Source organism: Rhineura floridana, chromosome 3 (genome assembly GCF_030035675.1).
Source record: "Rhineura floridana isolate rRhiFlo1 chromosome 3, rRhiFlo1.hap2, whole genome shotgun sequence".
NCBI classification, from domain to species: Eukaryota; Metazoa; Chordata; class Lepidosauria; order Squamata; family Rhineuridae; genus Rhineura; species Rhineura floridana.
In genome coordinates, this window is record NC_084482.1 from 77,607,435 (window position 1) to 77,631,307 (window position 23,873).

At 40.2% G+C, this 23,873-nt stretch overlaps 1 protein-coding gene across 3 annotated transcripts in view; it reads right to left on the reverse strand.

Moving 5' to 3' along the window:
- GABRB2 (gamma-aminobutyric acid type A receptor subunit beta2) overlaps window positions 1-23,873 on the reverse strand; it is a 212,254-nt gene that overhangs the window by 117,330 nt on the left and 71,051 nt on the right. For all 3 annotated transcript variants that reach the window (XM_061621870.1, XM_061621869.1, XM_061621871.1), the window contains exon 4: window positions 20,812-21,032. In XM_061621870.1, the coding sequence (XP_061477854.1) occupies window positions 20,812-21,032 (221 nt within the window). The remainder of the gene's footprint in view (window positions 1-20,811; window positions 21,033-23,873) is intronic.

The following is a 23,873-nucleotide window of genomic DNA, read 5'->3' on the forward strand; positions in this document are numbered from 1 at the left end:
GAGTATTTGATTGAAACAGTAAAATAGAAAGAATGAAGCTCCACACTGCACCTATTGCTTCCTTTGCCTTGAAGCAGAGGAAGGGGGAGGAAGTAAGTGCTAGGAGCTGCAGGAGTCAAGCTGAATCTAAGGGAGGCACTACTTGCAACTGGCTGTGCCCACTTCAATTCTGATCGTAATAATCTCAGTGGCAATTAGGGGCATGCCTAATGAGGTCACAGGGGTATGGCCAATGGTTCTTGTTTTCTGCCCATCTTTCTCCCTTACAAAGATACTGCGGACAATAAGCATTGTGGTTGTTGTACAAACACTTAACACCTAAATAAACTGAAAAGAGTCTTAGGTTGCAATCCAATACATGTCTACTCAGAAGAAAGCTCCAGTGGGTTCAATGGGGCTTACTCCCAGGTAAGTGTGTATTTGATAGCAGCCTCACTTTGGTTCAGAAGGGGTCCCTGCTCTCACAGCTGCTTCTCTGATGGGAGAAAGGTTGTGTGGCCTCTACCTGTTCTGGTTCTCTTGTTTCTCCTTTGCAAACAACAGTGGAGACTGTAACATTGCAGTTGTATAAACACTTGGCACCTAAGTGTCTCACCTTAGTTCAGAATTGCTGTCACAATTGTTAGTGTGGTTCATACCTAAGAAATTGTGCAATAATCAGCAGTAAGCCCCTCTGAATTCCATGGGGATTTTCCTGATATGTATGTAGAGATCTGCAGCCTAAATTAGTTTGTCTTAAAAGTGCCACACAGAACTATTAACAAGGGCCCCTACAGATTTCTAGACCTATGCTAAAGTGTTTTATAATATTTTTACTCAGAACAATTCTTTAAAGTAGATTATGGTGCATTTTTTGCAAAACAATGAAAAGAAGGAGCAGTGGCACGTTAAAATACTAACAAATTTATTATGGTATAAGATTTATTGGGCTACGGTCCACTTCATCAGATGCATCATTCTTGGTAATCCATGAAAACATATGTAATAATACATTTGCTAGCCTCTAAAGAGCAAGTGTGGTATAGTGGTTAAAGTGTTGGACTAAGATCTAGGAGACAAGTGTTCAAATCCTCACTCAACCATGAAGCTTATTGGGTAACCTTGGGCCAGTCACTGTCTCTCAGCCTAACCTAGCTTACAGGGCTGTTGTGGGGATGAAATCCTCATGAACCCCCTCCTCATGAGCCATCTATACCACACTGAGCTCCTTGGAAGAAAGAGGGGCTATAAAATAAATATATAAAGTGCTACTGGAGTATTGTTTTGTTTCTGCTTTAAGGGCTCATCCATACCTAATTGCAAAATCCACGTTGTCCATATTCGGTTGGTGGCCTTGAGATCCATACATGTCTTGTTTGTGGTCAGATTTATATTGTGAAAACTTGATTTTCAAGCATCCATACATGTGAGCTTTTTTTGTCTTTAGCATTGGCCACTCCCCTAAGTCCACCCCTTTTCAGTGATTGGTCAATAACTGTTATTTGCTTTTCATGCTTTTTCAGAAGATTGCAGAAACTTTTCTTTTTAAATTCCCATACATGCACAGGTTTGTGGATGTGCAAAAGGGCAATGTTAATGGATCCCCCCCCCCAAGTGCAAGCAAAGTAAACACCTGGGCTGTTACATATAACACAGTGCATACTAAGGATGGCAGCCGCTGGTTACTCCCGATTCCATTTAATTTGTCAAACTGGGAAGCAAATCTCTTTCCATGTTTGATTGTTTCCCGCTATCTCCTGCTGTTACCATTTTGAAAGGGCTTTCTTTCTGCCCAGTGCACCCACCAAATCTCTTCATGCCTCCTCCTCCTCACAAATTGTATTAGATTCTCCATTGCCCATCAGGAGAGAAAGCAAAAGATTGTCTGTCATTCAGTTTCAAGTTAGCAAAGGGAGGACCCAGATTACAGGATTTATCCATATGACAGAACTGCTTCGTACTAAAGATGCTGTTTTTACCTCCATTTTCTATATGCACCATTCACAGTAATGGCTCAATGCCAGCTGCAAACACAGTGTTTTCTATTCACACTGAGGGGAAGGATCAACCATGCAGTTTCCTAATGACCACACCCTCTAAGTTAACATTTCCACTCCCTCTGGTTATTTGGCAACCAAGCATGCTCAGTTTGTTCTACCAGTAAGTTTCATTTTAAAAAGTGTGATTATTTGTATTTTTACCGGTACAATACAGCTGAAGTATAAATTTTTGTTTAAGCAGTGTTTTGCTTTTTCATATAAATTAAGGGGAAAAGAAAAACAAGGCACTGTTTGCAGCACCATAAAAAAGGCTAGCAGAATGGGGAAGAGCAGCCAAAAGTTGCTTTTCAGCCTACAGGAAATAAAATGAACAAAAGGAAGAGGAGGGAGTGGGTGTGAAAAGGGAAACGATTAATACACCCACCTAAAAGCTCTGGAGCAAAGCATCTGCAAGCACTAGATACATAGTGAAGACTTTTTTCCTTCCCTTTTCGTATTATCAGAGGGTGAGTACGGATTTGCAGGGGGAAAACTGTGTGATAGCTTTTGTTTGCCAGTAACGTCATGTGAGCCATGCCAATTAAAACAAGGCACTAGTAGCACCAAACACACACTAAACTATTGTGTAGATGAGCCAGGCAAAGAACACACCTTACAGCTCATGCACATATGTGCACACACACAGGGAGAGGGAGATCTGGCCGCCTGGCTCTTTGGTATGTTTGGTTCCCCCTCCCATCCCCATCAGCTGTGGGGCAGGAAAAGAGAGGCTTTGCCTACTGCTGGATCAGCTGCAAGATCAATGCCACTTTAAAGTACTAGAGCTTGCCCCTCTCCCCCCCTTTCCCCCTATCAACCCAAGGAAGCTCAGTTAAAAACCTCCTCCTTTAAATTCTGTGTTTTCCATAAATTGTTTGTGTATTATTGCAAAATAGTACCAGAAGCAGGAATGAACTGTAAGAAAGGAGGAGGCATGGACAGAAATTAGGCACCCAGAACTTCTGGTGCTCTTGCCAATTGGTTTACTGAGAAGGAAAATGTGCAGACATGATTAGGAGTTATGAGCCTTTGAAAATGGCCTAGGCATGCACAGAGTGCACCTTTATCACCAATGGAGAATCTCTGTGTGTATTTAATAAGATGATTCCACACATCTATTTTTGGCCAAAAAGAAATAAATACACCAGCTTTGAAGAAAGCCCCCCCCCTTTTCCTCTCAGCATAAGACATAAGCATAAGACTTTACTGCTGCAGGATTAGCAAACATTTTTTAACAAAAAAAATTTAAGTTCTCCCAATATCCCCATCCATAGAAGAAAAATGGCATAAGAAAAATGTTTATTTTACAGACAAGAGATTTAAAGTGTGTCTAGTGGTGATCACTCACACAAAAATGCAGTAAAAGAAAAATAAGCCAACAGCATGGACAAATATACTTTTGGGGCCTGGCTGTGTAGGTGTGGCCTTCAAGGAAACAGCTCTGAGCATGCTCTGAACAGATTGGCTTCTGGGTCTACCCTACTAGTACACCTGCTAAGATTAGATTCATCATAAGGTTGCCATCATGACAACAAAATGGAAGGGGAAACTGTACAACCAGAGCTAAGAGCCAGTAGCTCTGGTAAGATACAAAGTTACAGCACAAACTCTGGTAAGATACAAAGTTACAGCACAAACAGAAGCACTAGATCTACATTTGCAGCAACTGGACTTACTGACTCCATCTGGTCGGTTGTCTGCAATCAACATCTATCAGGGAGCACATATCCAATTCCTAATGTCTCAAATTCCCTTACATAGAACATTCTGATTGCCTAATAAAAAATTAAGAAACTTACTAAAATATTATGAGTATTGCATTCTTTGTCTACAAATTCATTGCAATATCAGGACTTTTCAGATATTATAGCACTTTCTATGAATGCACATTGGGAAGACGGGAGTGGCATCATATAAGTAGTCTCTGCTTCTTGCATTCAACAGTGTGCATGGAGGCTTTCTCCAAACCTTCCAATGAGTATATATAGAATGGGAGAGAAGTCTGCTGACATGATGATCTCTCTCCCCCCCCCCCAATGCACACTTGTAGAAGCATTATAGTCTGGAAAAGATTATTATTTCATTAACAAAATGACAAAAAGTCTTATCACCTAGCCCTCCAAGATCAAACAGCACTGTATCACCCTCCAAAATAATCCCAAAATACAGTAGTAGTATTCTTTCACACTGTGCCTCGTTTCCTCAGCCTTCTGTGTTTTTAATTATCACATCCACTTCTACTATTTCTTTCTGCTAGACTATATTACCCTACATACTATTATCAACTTCATCCTCAAGGAATCAAAGGGTAGTTAGAGGAGATCTTTTATTAAGCCATCAAATTAGATTGCTGCTCCATTAAACACTGTGCCTTCAATACAACTTTTGTAGAATTTATTAAATAAGTTATTCAAATTTTGTATCAAACACTGCTTATTAGGGCTGCTTTGATATTTTTTATTAAAAATAACAGGAAACAAAAATGAACGTGAAACCAAAAGAACCATTTTAGCTCACATTTTTGATATGCCATCTGGGAAGTTTGTCCTGCTAAATAAATACAGCATAGACAGCCATCTAGACAGTCACTTAATTATTAGGATTAAGCTTAAAATCTGTTACCTCATAAACACTCAAGTGACTGTGTGTCTCACTATGACTGGAATCACTGGGTTGCATTCAACTAAGTCCTACTCAGAGCAGACCTATTGAAATTAGCAAACCTAAGTTAGTCATTTCTGTTAACTTCAATGGTCCTACTCTGAGCAGGAATAGCATTGAATGCCACCCACTGAAACTAAGGCCTGCTAAGCTAAACAGCTGCACAATCGTGATCTACATTCTATGTTGGAAAAATTCACAGAATGCCATGGTACAGAACAGAACATTTGGTCATAACACAGAGGAAAGCTGAGAAACAGACACATAATGGGTTTAAGAATACAGTCTACCAGTTAACTAATTTTAATAACAAATACAGGTGTGGTTGTGAGGGTAATTAAAAAAAACACAGTCATTAGATGTGTCTGGTGTAGGAGTAGATGGATCTATGTCAAAACCAGAGAAATGTAGCTAGACTAGGAGACAGCTCATATATTTAAAGAAAGGGCAGAAGAGGAATGCTTCTTCTTTTCCTACTTACAACACTATGTGGAAGGATCGACTCATCCACAAGAGGTCTATACTGGACCAGTACCTTCCCACAGGTGAAAGTCAGGTTGCTTGCTTGCTCACTCCAGTTTCTGACAAATTCCTGCTACCAGGAACAGCCATTCTCTTCTTACAAGAATCCAAATCTCCAATTTATTGGGGATTGAAACAGAGAAAGGGGAAAGGGCTGGGGCTCCAGCAGATGCAATGGAATCTCAGGAGAATCCTGAAGCCAGAGTGATGACCCAATCTGGAAAGAGAGGGGCTCATTCCCTTCTTCTGATATCTCTGCAGTAAGCAAAAGGGAGTGCATGTATGCCCACATATGCAAAAAAGCAAACTGACCTAAATGAAAATGGTGCGTCTGTTGTTGTATTGTAATATGGATTATAATACTTCACTATTGTTAGTATAACATGGGTTTGATTGTTAATCAATTTTAGAATGCAGTAAAAACAGAACAAAAGAACTTCCTGCAAATCAGACCACACATTTTTGGCCACTCTGATCCGCAATACTGATGCCAGATATAAGCCTAGTGGAATAGTTTTTGCTTTGTAAAATACATTTATGTATTTCATTTATATCCTGCATTTCCTCAAAGGAGTTTGCGATTCCCAGGCAGTCTCCCTTCTAGGACCTGACCACACTCAACTCTCCTAAGCTTCAGCAAGTTTGCTGCTCATGTGATATCACTGGCCTGAAATCTACCCAGTAATACATTCTAACATTAGTCATAGATGTGAAAATGTGGAGAAACCACGCACTGGGGAGATAAAAGTGAACACGGTGCTTAAACAGAGTAATCCAAGACTGGGCGAGTATTAAATATTTAGGGCCACTCACAAAATCCAGTATGGGTTGCATTCATCTAAGTCCTACTCAGAACAGACCCACTGAAATTAATGAACCTCAGTAATAATGCTTGATTCATTTTTTTGGCCTATTTAGTAAATATTTTAAAACAAAAACAATTAGGTGAACTGGAGGGAGTGTGGGGAGAAAGTGAAGGAAACAACTTATAAACAGGGAAATAAATTTGCATGTTCTGAACCAATACATTAACCAAAACACAGCTATCTTTAAAAAATTGTATTTCTCTGAATTTTGTGTTGCAGTTCTCCAGTCAAAAATGTACACAAAAATCATGCATGTAGAGAAAGTGCACACAAAAATGCATTATATTACAGAAGATTGCAAAAATGCATGTATTAGGCAAAATTGTATATAAAATTGTGTATATTAGGTGAAATGTACACAAAAATGTATACAATGCATTTGTTTGCTGGTTAAATCATAAACTGAAGTCAAAATAGGTAGAACTGAACCTAAGATTAGAAAAGTAAGAGGCTTGCAGATTCATCTGTTCCTAAACTCAACACCAGGAGAGAAAGGGAGCTAATTTCCCACTGGAATAATCAAACTGTGATGTGAACATACAGGCTGGAGATGCCCAATCATTTCTGCCTATGTTATTGTCAACCAATACACTAATAATCTATTAGACCAATTGTTTAAAACCATCCCCTTAATGAAACTGCAGCTGCAAGTCATATAGTTTGCATGTGGGTGAAAAAGAAGGCATTCAGGAATTACACTACATGAGAAAAAGCATGGCACCAGTGCTTAGAAAAACAAACAGTTATAACTGTCCTCCTTTTAGTGGCACAAGATCTCCAACCTATGTAATAAAGTACTGTACATTTTGGAATAGTAAACTTCAAGCCAGAATCTTTATTTGTTCAAGACCTCATTAAACACCTTTCACTGCATCTCCCTCTAATATCCCTGTAACTCTATTTAGTAAGAATAGCAACTTGATGTGGAAAACATTTAACATACATTCTCCTCCACAAAGTTTCATCACCATTAATTTAATCTTCTGATTTTACTATATATTTCTTTCCCCCGCTGCTCAATTCAATTCAATAGCATCCTCAGTGCACATGGTGGGTGGAAGCCTCACCCTATGTTAAGTCAATACAAAACTTTTAATGCTTTCAATTGAACTGGAAATTATTTCAATTCCCTATCAATTCCATGGTTTTTTCCATCTTCCCTGTCACCAGGACACTGCACATTGTCCCAGCAATCTTCTGGATCACAGATTTAGATTGTATTGAAATCAGATGAACAGATGAAGCTTAGAGGAAATTAAATGAGGTGAAACAGGCAAGCAGTGGTCAGATGAGACAGATGAAATCTCTCCTTTAGCAAATAAATATACAAGAATTGCAAACAGATTTTCTTTTAATTTGGTAGTCACTTATCTATACAAATATGTGCACTCAAAGTGACTTACAATTAATAAAAAGTAAAAGATTTTGTGTGTGTGTGTGTGTGTGTGTATAAAAGAAACAAGTATATAAGGCAGTGGAGCATCCCTTCTTAGGAAGGTTCCACAACAGAAGCCCTCTAAAAGCCTTCCAAGTTAAGAACCAAATGCCTGGGAGAACAGAAATGTTTTTGGCCAAAGATGGATAATGATGGCACCAGGTGTACCTTCCTGGGAATAATGTTCCACAAACGGGGGGCCACCACTGACAAGGCCCATTCTCATGTTGCCACTCTCCACAACTTCTTTGAAGGGGGCACATAAAAAAGGTCCCTAGTGCCAAGCACAGGGTCCGGGTTGCTATATATAGGGAGTGGCGGTCCTTGAGGTATTGGGGTCCTGAGCCTTATAAACTTTATTGGGCAAAACCAGCACTTTGAATTGAGCCTGGAAACTAACTGGTAGCCAGTGCAGTTGTGCCAGAATTGGTGTTATGTGCTCAAACCATCTTGTCCCAGTGGACAGTCTGGCTGCTGAATTCTGCACCAGATGCAGTTTCCAAAGTGTCTTCAAAGACAGTCCCATGTATAACGCATTGCAGTAATTAATTTAGAGGTTACCAGAGCATGTACAACACAAGTCAGGCTATCTCTGTCCAGTTAGAGTCAAAGCTGACCCACCAGCCAAAGCTAATATATGGCACTCCTCACCACCGAGGCCACTTGAGCCTCAAGCGACAGTAGTGGATCCAGAAGTACTCCCAAGCTACGTACCTGCTCCTTCAGAGGAAGCATAACCCCATCAAGAGCAGGCCACAACCCCTCTACCTGGTTTAAGGAACCACTCACTAACAGTGCCCCAGTCTTGTCTGGATTCAGCTTCAGTATATTGGCTCTCATCCAGTCCATTACCAAGGCAAGGCATAGGTGTAGCACATCTACTGCCACACCTGGAGATGTAAAGGAGATACAGAGTTATGTGTCATCAGCATACTGCTGACAACTTACTCCAAATTTCCAGATGACCCCACTCAGTGATTTCATGTAGATGTTAAATAGCATGGGAGATAAAATTGAACTGGGAAATCTCACATTGGAGGCAATAACTAATGCAATATGATGTAGAGATAAAGGTGGTTGCAAAAAAATCATGGTATCGTAAGAGTGGGAAAAAACTCTACATTTTAATTTCCTGCATATTTGTATCACTTTTATTCAGAGCAAAAAAAAACTGAAGAGGAAAGGATGGGGGAATATGGATTTGAACACTATAAAAATAATTTTTATATGCATTAAAGTTCAATTCTACAAGTTCTTATATATGCTGTCAGGAATGTACAGTTCATTCTGGGTTAGACGGTATTTTTAGAAGGGCCCATAAAATAGGCCACTTCAAGAACAAATACAGAACCAATTGGAGCTCTTTTCTTGTTCAAGGTTGTAGAGAAAATGATGACAGAGTGGGGGGAGGGGGAATAAGCCTCCTTAGTTTTTAAACTGTAAATAATCTCTCACACTTGAGTAAAGTCAAGAAGAATGAGAGGTAATAATGTGAGAAATAACACTTGAATGGCCAAGAGAATGGCAACAGAGATTGCAGGCTGCTTTGGGAGTGACATTTCATGGATAAATGTAAAATATTAATTTTAGTTATAACATGTCAGGGGGCTATTACTTGGTTAAGATATATGCAGCATATTCTCCATGACTGTGTGTTCCAGCCATTGACAAGGAAATGGGGGGAAGAGTAGTGCCTCCTTCTGAAGGGAGGTCCAGCATTGGAGCAAGGGGCAGTGCATTTTTTTATCCAGTTTCAGGATGGGAGAGGGGGAAAGGAGTCAATGTATTGGGAGAGAAAAGCAAGGGTCTGAGATTAAAGGAAATGAGGACCTTGTCTATGAAAGCTATTGTTTACTGTATTCCTGTAAGACTAATAAGCTATATTTCCAATAAAAATGTTCTCTGAAATTCCACACACCTTTCACTATTATGGTATTAATTCTGTCTGTGCTACTCCACACAAAACCTAGAATAACCACAATTTTATTATTATTTATTTATCATTTTGTTTATATCTCACCCTTCCTCCCAGCAGGAGCCCAGGTTGGCAAACAAAAACACTAAAAACACTTTAAACATCATAAAACAGACCGTAAAATACATTAAAACAAAACATCTTTAAAAACATTTTTGAAAAAGCTTTCAAGACTTTTTTTTTAAAAAAGGTTAAAACACTGGTTTTAAAAAAGTTTTAAAAACATATTAAAAAGCAATTCCAACACAGACACAGACTGGGATAAGATCTCAATTTAAAAAGCTTGTTGAAAGAGGAAGGTCTTCAATAGGCACTGAAAAGATAACAGAGATGGCACCTATCTAATATTTAAGGGGAGGGAATTCCACAGGGTAGGTACCGCCACACTAAAGGTCCGTTTCCTATGTTGTGCGAAATGGACCTTCTGATAAGATGGTATGTGAAGGAGGCCCTCACCTGCACAGCGCAGTAATCAACTGGGTAATCAACTGGGGATAAGACAGTCATTCAAGTATCCTGGTCCCAAGCTGTATAGGGCTTTGTACACCAAAACCAGAACCCATGAATTTGGCCCAGTAGCAAATGGGCAGCCAATGAGAAAGAGCTAGACATACAATCTCAAAATGTGATTTTTTTAAAGGAGTTCATGGACCTATAGGGAAATTCCTAGGTAATATTCAAACCTAATTATCTATAGCGTGTCCAGTTTTCAACAAAGTTTGAATCCCCAGTTGAAGCACAGTGGGTGTGTGCTTCAGAGGATTTCTGGGCTTCTCCAAAGTGAAGAGAGAACAGAACAAGGCACCCCAAGTTGAAGCAGAAACTTGCAGAAAAACACACACACACACAGTGCCTCATGGGACCTAGGTGACCATAACGCCAAAAAAAAGTGCTGACAAGTGTCTGTGAAAAGTGAAGCTAATGCCTCTCAGCTTACCGTATAAGGCAAGTGCCAGCATGTAGTATGAAGTAGACCAAACACCAGGATGGCCGGGGGGGGGGACTTCATTGTGGATGACAGCAGGTCAAGCTTGTAGTCAAAGGGAATGGTTTTCCTGGATTCTCCAATTCTAGAGCTTTTGGGGAGGTATGTTCATGGGGGGGAGGGGGAGAAATAGCATATTTTACTTTTTGAACTGTAAAAAAAACTTTCCTAGGGATGTTTAATTTTAAATATATGTGAGCGTTCCAGAGGTAGGCAGATTCATATTTTGAATCGGGCAACTGGGAACGAGGGCAACATCATGTTGCTTCAGTCTCGGGAGAAAGATGTTTTAAGGAAAGGTATATATGTGTCATCTGACTCTCTGAAAGATCTTTTTTCCTTTTGGTAGTGTACAATCGAGACCCTGTTGCTACTTTATGCACAAGTAAAAATGACAATTCCCGCTCCCCCCTCATTTGTGAACATCTAGTTCTTCAGCATATCTTAAATTATTGATATTTCTCCCTCCAATATTCACACCTCCTTCAATTTCCATATGATATGTTCTGCAAATAGATTAAACAAGTAGGGTAATAAAATAGACCCCTGTCTTAGCAGAAACAAGTAATGATTTGAAACAAATGCTGTTGAAAGTTAAAGAGGAAAGCACAAAAGCAGGACTACAACTGAACCATGGACTGCAAAAAAGACAAATAATTGGGTGTTACAAATTAAACCAGAACTATCACTAGAAGCTAAAATCATGAAACTGAGGTTATCATACTTGGACACATAATAAAAAGACATGATTCACTAGAAAAGGCAATAATGCCAGGAAAAACAGAAGGGAGTAGAAAAAGAGGAAGACCAAACAAGAGATCGGTTGATTCCATAAAGGAAACCACAGACCTGAACTTGCAAGATCTGAACAGGGTGGTTCATGACAGATGCTATTGGAGGTCGCTGATTCATAAGGTTGCTATAAGTTGTGATCAACTTGAAGGCACATAACAATAACAAAGTTCTTCAGCTCTTTGCCAGATCTGAGCCTTGGAGAGTTGGACAACCAGCAATTCTGCTTGGGTAGAAAGGGACATTAGGCTTTGAAACTGGCAAGGTCCGGTCCCCTTCCTGTGAATACACAGGATCAAGGGTTCTTGCTTCCTAAAGCTTGCACGTTTCCAACAGCAGTTGTCTGAGTAGGCGGATTTAAATAGTTGGAGACTCCACCCAAGGATACATGGATCTTGGGAGGTATCAGGAAATTAAATAGGGAGTCAGACAGCAGAATATTCTTCTAATATGCTATTTATTTGTGTCTTGCACACTACAGCTATTAAATGCACTCTAGATAGCCTAGCCATCATATTGGAACCAGAAAATAGGATTACAGAATCAAGACAAGATATATTGCTGTATACATTCACTTGACATCAAAGTATAAAACCTTGAAGGTACAAAACCTCTTATATGAATGGACAGTCCAGACTCAAAATCTTGCTACAGAACTAGAGTTACAAAGTAGTTTAAAATACATACAATAATACTTCTCACCATCAGATGACATGGATGGATGGGATACAGGCTTCTTGCTTCAACCAGTCTCCAGAAAGACTGGTATAGTACCTCAAGTGGCATGGCTTTTTATGTTTTATTATCAGAAGGTGTGCATTCTAGTGAATCTGGTTCTCCATCTAGTTTCTCAATCTAGTGTCTCAACTTAGTTGCTCAAGCACTTTTCAGGTACCTAATGGGATCCTGAATCCACTGTCCTTAAAGTCACAACAATCATCTACCTGGACTGCACATTATCTTATATTTACAGAACAATGTGTGAATGCTGGCTGTCTTCCCAGAAATATTATCTCTATGTACTCAGTCATCTGAATCTAAGAAAAGATTCACTTCAACTGGAGGGGGAGAGACTGCTCTTTGCTCTATGAAACAAAATAATATAACAAAAACAGCAGGCTCTTATGTAAGCAATAACAGCAATGTGAAGCCACTAAAAGCCAATATAGGGCCTGGCCCATAACAGCTTCAGACAGACTGGAAAACAGGTAATGCATGTAATTAAACTGAGGTAGGCAGCTCAGTTGCCTACCTCCACTCTTACCCAAAGAAACACCCCAATACCTGCCTCTTTCCCAAAGAAATACAAATGCCTCACTAATATTAGCAACATACACACATACAATTTCAGTACCTAGAAGGAAGCACTATCCTCTGTGCCCTTTAAAGACTGCAGTACAAGACTGTTCCTGTCTCCAAAATGTTGCAACTGGAAGAGGTGGAATTGCATGAGTGACCTTCACACTCTATAAAACTATAGATTTTAAAAGAATGCTTTCTTTAAAACCACAGTACACCAAGCATCACTAGATACAAACTTGAAGTGGCAAGTTGAACTTCCTGTCTTTGACAAAACTAACTCTTCAGTTCCATATACAGAAACAGTTGCTTGCAATATTCATGGTGTTAGTATACTGGGAGACCAGGGAGATAATGATAGAACGAAAGAATCCAATGAAAAGATCATTTTTAAAGGACGGAGCTTATTAAAAACAAAAAGCCGACAACGCTGACTAAATCCTTTATTCATCGAATTGACAGTGAGGGAATGTTCTGTGGCACTAGTTACATGATGTTAGGATTTTCTAAGCTGTGCTAATGTGGCTTCCCCACCATGAATGAATGGAGCCTTTAGCGTTTTTGTAGCATGCAGTCAGTCTCATTCCTACTTTAAAAAGAAAATCGCCATGATGATCTCAACACAGAAGTATTCATATTTTTCTACGCACATAATTAAGTATAATTTTGTAATTCATTTATTTATATTTTATGCTATCCCATTTTGAAGTTGCAGAGCAATCTACTTCAAAGAAATCCACACATTATGTAACTGAATAGGAACATTTGTACCCTTTGATCCGAGACCATACCTGCATTAAAATTCTAACAATAAAACACAAATGGAATCCAAAAGCTCCAGTCTTTTGAAACCCTGCCAGTTGTCCCACCTTGCCTCTTAACCAAAGAAATACAAATGCATCTCTAAAATTAGAAACATACACACAGTTCTTTGCCTCTCATGCAGGGAAGTCCATTCTCTCCCACCCAAACACACACTTAGGCTGCTTGCACACATGGGGCTGATTGCATTATTTTAATGGATTTAATAGGTAGTGCTTCTGTTTCTATTTCTAAAATCCCTTTCACACTGCAGTACCTTTTGTGTTAAGGACAAGCAGCTTTTTCAGACGATATAGCAGCATTTTGCACAACTGTCTTTCACATGACTTGTTTTCGTCCTGCACCCATTATACACATGCACACTGTTCCCCACTGTGTAGGAGGTCTAAGATCTCATCCTGTCGCCATGCAAGCCCTCTCCCTTTAGGATCTGACTTAAAAAAATATTTTAGTTGTATTGACACAAAGGTGTGTGTGGGAAATGCTGCTGCTATCTGCACAGATGCCGGAGTACCAGTACAATTTCGTAAGGCAAAAAAACCCACACTCGACTAAAGGGCAGGAATGCACTGCATGCTGGGATGCCTGTTACGTGAGCAGCTGCCGCTAGCGACCCCCCCCCTTGATTTTACGGGTTCCCACCATGCTAACAGATTATTTCTGGTATTATTTATCATGGAAATTTGTGCTAAACTTGCACTACATTCCACTAGAATTCCAGAGCCAGCTTGTACTTTTGTGTGAAAGATCAAATATAATGCACAAATTACCAGGTAAGAAATCATCAGAATAGTGGAATAAAGTGCAATGTGAAAGCAGCCACACACACACACAGTCCACAGCATGCTGCTCTCTCTTTCAGCAATCGTAACATGCTGTCCACTCTTCCCATTTTAACTATCTTCCCAGCTAATCCTACCAATTGGCCATGAATTCTATTCCTGATCCAACTGTTTCAATCAAAGCTGAGCCAAAATTTCTAAAAACAGGCATCTTTCTTTTTCTAATCGCCTGGGAAAAAGAATGCCATTTTGCAGAATTTTATCTGAGTATTCTCCATCATTTTTGTGGCAGCTGCCATTTCCTCTCATACTGCCTCAGAATGACATTAAGTTTACCAACACAGTTGATCCTGCCGCCACTTGTAACAGTAGAAGTTGCAGTGACAAAATAAAAACTTGGGGAAAAAAGAATAAAGCTATGTTACTACCACAGCTAATGGTGAATCCCATCACCAAGTAACTGCTGAAGAACTTCTCTTCCTCATGTAGAAATTTAGTGACATAGTCCCCCAATCAATCTGTCACAAATAGGGTGCAGAATTTTGAGAAGCCATTTGTGCACAATTCTACTGTGAAGCAACTCCAAAGTGAGATGTCACAGTAAAATGAAAGAACCCCAATAAAGCCTCCAAAGACCAAAAACACGAGTCACCAACTCTTGAAACAGAGGGCAATACCAGGTATAGTCCCTGTGTATAGCTGGGGGCAGAGCTGACAAAAATGCTCTATTTATTTAAGCCTTTGAACTATAACAAGTTTTCTTCTGTTAAGCACATATGATGCTATGCCCTCAAAATCATGACATAATCCAGGATACAAGTAAAAAGCACATACACGCAGAGCAGTTAAATCAAGTAAATAAGTCATATGTAAGACCTCTATATCGGCTCAGGCTTTAAGGCTCAATAAAGCTCCTGCCTTGCAACATATTCATTTTTATAGCTTTTACATTTTTATATATTTGTATTTTAATTGATATAGTTTAATGTGGTTTATTTATCAATGTCTACATTTTGTATGTATCTTTAAAAAAGAATTATAAATGAGTAGAATTTCAAAAATATTCAAGTCTTATATATTTAAAGAAGCATCTAGATAACACTGACCTATTTTAGAGATACATAACACCAAAGCCTACAAGATGGCAATGCAAATACTTCTGCCAATCCTGTCTCTTATGCACCTAGGTAGGGCTTATACAGCTATCACCTAACACACACACTCCTCTCTCTAACACACACATACCAACAGCTAGCTTGAAATATACTAACATGAAACTCTTTCAAGCTGTGCTTGAGAGTCTACTCGGACTCTAAGTTCCTCCAGCATAGCCCTCCAGCAGACAACATCTCCACTGTTCTTTCACCTGATCTCTGTAGCAATTGCAGATGCTTGCACCAACTGTCCATCAAGGCTCTTCACTACCAGCATCTGTCTGCCTTTAGCCATCCCTAAGTATGGACAGAAGAGTGATGCCAGGTTGGGATCACCTGCCTTCACAGAGTAAGGGAGTGTTGATAAAGAAGATGAATCTGTAGCATTTCAAAGCTTCATTCATGTATGAGGAGCTCTGCACACTGTGTGGGGCACATCCCCTTGCTCGGTATGTAACTCATATTATAGCCCTTTTAACATATCTTGCTATCAGTTATTTTTTTTTCTTATTTAAAGAAAATAAAAGGTGTTTGGAAGATGGCTTCTGTCAGTCAGTACCAGGGAATAAGGAGATGATGGAGCATGTGCAGAGCTTAAGCTGCTTCCATATCATCTTCTGTTGGAAACAAATTCCCTACTAAGTCCGGTCAGCAGCAGGAAGGACAATGCAACAAAGGAGGCCTTTAACCTAATATTTTTGATTTGAAGCTACTGCTACTTTGTTTGCTGCTTGAGAATGAATTTAACACAAGGAGTCACACTCAGTACGGACACGGCAGGAGAGATTTATATGATGTCTAAGGATTTGTTTCAGACTTTTATTATATTGGATATCCCTCTTCATGGCATCTCTGAGTGCAGCAGTGTACTTTCTTTGGATGATAACTAAAGGAAACATAAAATTTAGTCAACAATGGCCCAAATACTGCCTCTGTATGTGTTTCCTTTTTTTCAGCAGGACAGCTATTATTTTTAAGACCCAAAAGGATATATGGAAACTATTTACAAGTACAACTGGCCTGTCAATTACAACTGCTGTGACCTTCTGTCCAAACAAGCTGGCATTCTAAAACACTAGATCGCAGGTGATGACTGAAAATAAATGAATTCCCTTTTTGCTACACTGAAAAAGGGTTCAGACATAGGCTTCATGCTTCCATGTCTTCCAACACCTGGCACTGAAGAAAATGTGCTGTTATTTATTGTGGCTTTTTAAAACCACAGCTGCAACTCCTGCTATAGTTTTTTATTTGTTTGCAAATGTTTGTATCAGAGCTAGAATTGACAGCTGATACCATCCAGAGTCCCTAAACAGCTGATCCCAAAGGAAAGTTTATTTTCCTTAAATGCACCAGATCATAATGATTTTGGCCAAACTCCCATTGGCCAGAACATTCACCCCCAAGACCATATGGCTGTGCTCTAAGGATTCAATCCTATACTCACCCAGTAGTAAGTAGTATTGAATTCACTGGAGCTTACTTCTGAGTAGAAATGTCTAGGATTGAAATGTCAGTTCTTTTTGTTTGTTTGTTTCTTAGCCCAAAATATTATTTATTTCATTATCTGCAAACCAGAACAGTAGACAACAAAACTGTGGGCAGATATGGTATAATTTGTGCTTTCCACAACAAAATGTAGCATTGTTAGCATCAATTCAGAAAGAGTTGCTAAAATTGCTATTTCCAAGTTTTAAGGGAAAACAATTATATTTGCTCCTTGTGGTTCATAGCATGAGCCATGGTATATAGGGGGCTCTGATTCGAGTTGTAGTTCAGCCACAAAATGAATGCATAGCGTTAGTATATCAGCTTAAGAAACACAGAGGGGAAATGGTTACTAAAGTTAAATAAATACTTTGAACAGATAGGAAAACGTCTAGAGAAATTGTAATTAAGATTTTCATAGCTCATTTGGAGATGCAGGAGTGTTCAAACATTGATAGTACAATCTTATACATGTCTACTCAGAAGTAAGCCTCAATGGGTTTAATGGGATTTACTCTCAGTTGAGTATGTATAGGAAAACAACCTTATTCTTTCAAAGTATAGGGAGTATAGAATACTTTCAAGGTATAGGAACCTGACTGCTATGATGCTATGCCTATTACAAGCCCTAAGAACATAATTTTGTACATAAACAACAATTTCTAGTGGCTACTGCCAGATCACTTAGGTAATTCCGGCATCTATGATCTATTCTGCTTTAATGCTTTTTAAAAGGTGCATGTAATTCCTTTCCTTCTGGTTTGATTTTTGACATCTCCCTCTGGCCCTGTAACATATTTCCCATCTGTTCATACAAATGGCACATTCCAACAAAGTCAAAGAAGCTGGTGTCCCAACATTCCAATATAATATGCTGTACTTGCATGCACAAGCTGCAAAATGCTAGGGGAAAATACTGGGGGATGAAAATTAAAGAAGAAATATATATGCAGAATACTGATACCTTCTGCCAGTGCCGTGAGTAACATTATAACAATGAGATTATCTTGCAAAGGGGCTTCAATTGGTTAGTCTCAAAATGAAGTGAAGAAAATACCTCTGCCAGTTTTATCAATACTGGTACTCTTCAGACTGCCTCTAAGCCAGCCTTTCCCAACCAGTGTGCCTCCAGATGTTGTTGGACCACAACTCCCATCTTTCCTGACCATTGGCAATGCTGGCTGAGGCTGATGGAAGTTGTGGTCCAACAACATCTGGAGGCACACTGGTTGGGAAAGGCTGCCTAAGCTGTGGTCAGACTCACTGCCAAGGTGAAATCTGCCAAGAGACTTTGCCACACTTTGACTCTATACCCAGAGCTGGTACAGCTACGTAGGTGATTACAAACACAAGTTGATCTTTTAATTAAAATCTTTGCACAATCATAGATATACAAAGTGGTCTTTGATCTTTTTAGATAAAAATACTTTATAAATGCTAAACATACAGTTCTAAGCCTGCTTTCTTGTGGCCTTGCTGGAGGCATCTGGTTGGCCACTGTGAGAACAGGATGCTGGACTAGATGGGCTGTTGGTGTGATCCAGTGGGTTCTTCTTATGTCAGCCCTACTGTGTTCAGTGGGAATTGGGGCAATTCCAAAATGGTATTTATTGTGGGATGGGCGTTCCTCATGCATGAAAATTTCTCACAGCATCCACATGATATTGTTGGCTTCAAAATACCAGCCAGTATTCTTCCCTCTATTCCTCTTTCTGCAAAAAATCCAGTAAGTTAAAAGAAAAAAACAAACTTGTGCTTAACAACCCATTTACAGTATGGAGCCCCCATCTGGAAGCACCCTAACTCTCTGGAACTGTGTTGATAATTATTCTTTCCAAATATAGAATCCTACTAGGATGTGATCTGGTTTTAAATATGCATTTAAGGAGACACTAATGGTCACATAAAGCAGCATTCAGTTCTCTAATGTTTTTACATGAAGTTAGACATCCTTCTTCCTCATCTGCACAAAATTGCCTCCTGCTACCTTACAAAAGGTGAGAAAATAGATTCCTGGTTTTCATCTTCTAACTCTGTAAAACATAGCATGGGTTACCCATACAAGCTCAGTTTCCACAATACCCACTAAAAGTTCATGGATGCCAAATATTGAACCATCTTTCAAAATGTGTCACAGTACCATGGAAGCAAGAATCAACTTGCCCTTCTGAAACGGTTCACATCACACAGTAGTGTGAGCATCTTTCTTTTCTTTTTACAAGGAGACAGTTTTCTGTATCTAGGCAGTAGAGCTTAAGGGTTTAAAATGTGGTTATTTTTTATGACTTAATTAAATGTTCTGCAGTAAATATGAGTCTGGGAACTCAGGCTGCTGCTTCTCCACAGTAAAATATTTTTAGGGATAAGCAGTTCTGGGTGGGAAAGCTGAATTCTTCCACAACTTTTCCATGACCCCTCAACTGCACACTGCTCCCAGACAGGGGCGTGCCAGAGAAAATAGCAGGTGAGGGAAGGGTTAAGCATTCCCTTTCCCACCACTTATGCCCTACCAATCTCTATTGTGCCCCACCCACTCCACTAACCTCTTTACAACAGAGAAGGAGCAGTTGGGATTCACACTGTCTTTGCCACAGAAACATTACTTTTCTCTTAGGCTTTACAAACAATGCTTGGCCTTTTTGAAATACTCTGGCACAGCTGTGATTGGGATGCCACCACTAGCTTCATCAAGAACTCTAACTACAGCGATCACATGACGTAGGAGGCAAAGGGAAGGAGCCCCGCTGCTTTTAACTTTTAATCAGCAGCAAATCAATCCAATTTTAATCCAAAATTGAAGGAAAAACGTCTGTACTTTGTATCTCTAGGGCAGCCTTTCCCAACCAGTGTGCCTCCAGATGTTGTTGGACTGCAACTCCCATCAGCCTCAGCCAGCATTGCCAATGGGAGGCTGACGGGAGTTGTCGTCCAACACCATCTGGAGGCACACTGGTTGGGAAAGGCTGCTCTAGGGACTTGTAGATGCTTAGCTCCGATGCTTTTATGAGTCCCTCCCTCCTCCTCCCTTTATGTCATTTCCTGTTGGCTCCTGTTCTGCAAGCCTGCTGCAAATGGTGCTTTTTTTTTTCTTCCCCCCCTAACTTGTGCAAAAGAGCATAACATCGTACAAACAAATATTTGTATTTCTGCTGGATTCTAAAAATACAAATAATCAAACTTGAGGATTTTTTCTTTTTTAAATGAAACTTACTCTGGAACAAACTGAGCAGATTTTGATAATTTGATAATCTGACCTTAAGAGGGTGTGGTCATTAGGAAGCTGCGTGATTTACTCTTCAGTATGAACTGAAAACAGTGATTGGAAGGTAGAAAGTGTGATCTTTAAACTCCCATCACGATGACAAAAGATTCATCTTTAAAACGGAGTGCAGCTCCCGTGTGAATGAGCCCATAGATGATAACATGTATTCTTACTTTTTCAATGTTTACAAGATACTAGTGCAGGAAAACTAATACTTCAGAAATATGCTGCTGCAGTGCAACTAAAGTCAAGAAGATAGGCAGAGCATTTTTCCAAAGGTTAGGCACATATATTTCATACATACATATAATCATGCACATCTGGAAGAACGTTTACTGAAAAAACTCAGTTGACTTGTCTGTGATTACAGTAGCTGACCATCAGTAGATGATCCACTTTTCACAGTTCAGTTCACTACCATGATTGCTTACAAAGGAATAAATCTGTTTCAATTCAGTGAGACTTACTTCCAAGTAAACAAGCACAACACTGGGCTGCTCTATTATATGTCAACTCTACCAAAGCTGCACCCCAGAAACCCTCCCTCTCTTCCTCCTTTGTTGCACATAACATGTTGTCCATTCTTCCCTCCTGTAAAGTTCAGTATCTCTTAAAGTGCTTAAGGCAGAAGAACAATCTTAAAACCACCCAGAAAAGAGTAGATGTGAAACTATGGAAAGCTGGAAAATAAAGGGATAAAAATCAGTGTTAGCTTTAGATATTACATTATTTTAAATGTTGGATACTGACCTGAGGCCATAGAGAACTGTCCCATCGGGATGTAAACGAATCATCCTGTTCTTCACAGTGACACCATGTACAAATGACTTCTTATCATTCAGGAAGTAGGTATCGGGAACCCAAAGCTGATCTGCTACTCTATTGTCCAGTGTAAGATTTAAAGGTATTACATTATACGAAAGCCTCTTATCCCTCCATGCTTGCTGAAAGTACATCGTCAAAGTATAGTCCTGAAATGATAGAAAAGAGAAGGAAAAATAGGTTAAAGTGGTTTTACCATTTCTTGTGTTATTTAAAATATGCAAAGCAAAGCAGCAGTTCTCACTCCATAACTACCCACATATGGCCAATACCTAAAACATAAATGTTTGAAGCATGTATGTCCCATAAAATAGAGGATACAAAAATGTTTGAGTTATAGGACTCATAAATGATCTGCATGATTAAGCCATCTTTTAATTATTCTACCCTCTCTCAGTACAAGATTTCAAAAGTCTTGAAAACATAATAGTCCAAGAAGTACTGTTTTCCTTTTAAGATACCATATTTAGTTTGATTTGCATTACTTGATTAAAATTTTAAAAAGCTAGCTTTGGAAATGTAATTACAGTTCTCTTTTCCCAGATGCTAGCAATATAATTCCTTTATTTGTGTAAGCAACTGAAGTATTGCTGATGAAATGACACATTATTTTTTGAAAGTATCTATCCAACAATCAGACAAAGGTGTTGTGCCCAATAAATAATATATAATAATTTTGAATAAACTATAAAATAACATGTATGTGATTCACCATGTGCTTATTAACATAACGTGCTGAAGTTTTGGTTGGTCAGACACAATTTACTATGCAAATTGTAACAACCATCTAGATCTAAAATAGAGAGTACAGAACTGCAAAGTCAACCTATCTCTGAGAATGCAAGTAGCTACTAACAGAAAGGAAGGAAGCACAGGCGTCTTCATGCTGAAATGATGTGCTTGTAAGGAAGATCTTTCTTGGGCTTCTTGGCAGTGTGCAAGAATTGCTTGTCAACGTATTCATGAAGACATATTATATGATAGCTGATGCAGATAACATCCCCTTCCCATTCTTGTACTATTTCCCCTTTTTTTACTTCTTGAAATGAATTGAAATAGAAATAATATTACTCATTCAAATACACAAAACCAAGACAATCTAGATATCCTGGGGTATTTTTTTTGGGGGGGGGGGTTACAACAAAGACACCAATATCCATGTTTCTCTTATGCTTCTTGGCTGAGCTATTGTGTCATCTAGTTAGACACTTTAGCAATTGTACACGTACATCAGTAGTTCACAAACTTCGGGCCTACTTCCTTTAGTCCCCCTCTCTCACACACATACATAAATATTCTGTTCCACAGGTAAGTCTGTGGGGATCCTCACATGTTGCTGCTTATGAGAATCTGGGTATGGGGGCACAAATGCAACACAGGTGTTAGAACATAACAGGACATCTCTAACCTCGTGCGTGGGCTCTTACACTCTGGCCCCCACGATACTACGGAAACATCGGAAGCCCGCTGCAACGAAATTGCTGGACACTTTCAAGATAAGATCGCATGTATCCGCAGAGATCTTGACTCCGATGTTGCGACAGATGAATCCATTGAAGTGTCCGGAGCACGGCCTTGTCCTTCATTATTGGATGAGTTTCAGTTGGTGCAGCTCGAGGAAGTGGACAAGGTGCTTGGAATGGTTCGGGCAACCACATCTGTTCTGGATCCTTGCCCATCTTGGCTAGTGAAAGCTAGCAGGGCTGGGACCACCGGTTGGGCCAAGGAAGTGGTTAATGCCTCCTTGAGGGAGGGAGTAGTCCCTGGTAGCCTCAAGGAGGCAGTAGTGAGACCTCTTTTAAAGAAACCCTCCTTGGACCCAGATAACTTGAACAACTATAGACCGGTGGCGAATGTCCCTTTTTTGGGCAAGGTTTTGGAACGGGTGGTTGCCGGCCAGCTCCAGGCGCTCTTGGATGAAACCGATTATCTAGATCCGTTTCAATCCGGTTTCAGGCCCGGTTTTGGCACCGAAACAGCCTTGGTCGCCCTGTATGATGACCTTTGTCGGGAGAGGGACAGGGGGAGTGTGACTCTGTTGATTCTCCTTGATCTCTCAGCGGCGTTTGATACCATCGACCATGGTATCCTTCTGGGGAGACTCGCGGAGTTGGGTGTCGGGGGCACTGCTTGGCAGTGGTTCCGCTCCTACTTCGCGGACCGTCACCAGAAGGTAGTGCTTGGGGAACATCACTCGACACCCTGGACTCTCCATTGTGGAGTTCCTCAGGGGTCGGTCTTGTCCCCCATGCTTTTCAACATCTACATGCAGCCGCTGGGTGCGGTCATCAGGAGTTTTGGAGTGCGTTGCCATCAATATGCTGATGACACGCAGCTCTATTTCTCCTTTTCATCTTCCTCAGGTGAGTCTGTTGATGTGCTGAACCGTTGCCTGACCGCAATAATGGACTGGATGAGAGCTAATAAACTGAGACTCAATCCAGACAAGACCGAGACACTGCTGGTGAACGCCTTCCCTGCTCAGATGGTGGATGTTCACCCTGTTCTGGATGGGGTTACACTCCCCCTGAAAGAACAGGTACGTAGTTTGGGGGTTCTTTTCGATTCTTCCTTGTCTCTCGAGGCCCAAGTGGCCTCGGTGGCACGGAATGCATTTTACCATCTTCGTCTGGTAGCCCAACTACGCCCCTATCTGGACAGGGACGACCTCGCCTCCGTTGTTCATGCTCTGGTAACTTCAAGATTGGATTACTGTAATGCGCTCTACGTAGGGCTGCCCTTGAAGACAGTTCGGAAGCTTCAGCTGGTGCAGAACGCGGCTGCCAGACTATTGACGAGGACCAGTCGGTCTTCGCATATAACACCTATTCTGGCGCGTCTGCACTGGCTCCCTATTTGCTTCCGGGCGAGATTCAAGGTGCTGGTTTTGACCTATAAAGCCTTACACGGCGTGGGACCTCAATACCTTGTGGAACGCCTCTCTCGCTATGAACCTACCCGTTCACTTCGTTCAGAATCTAAGGCCCTCC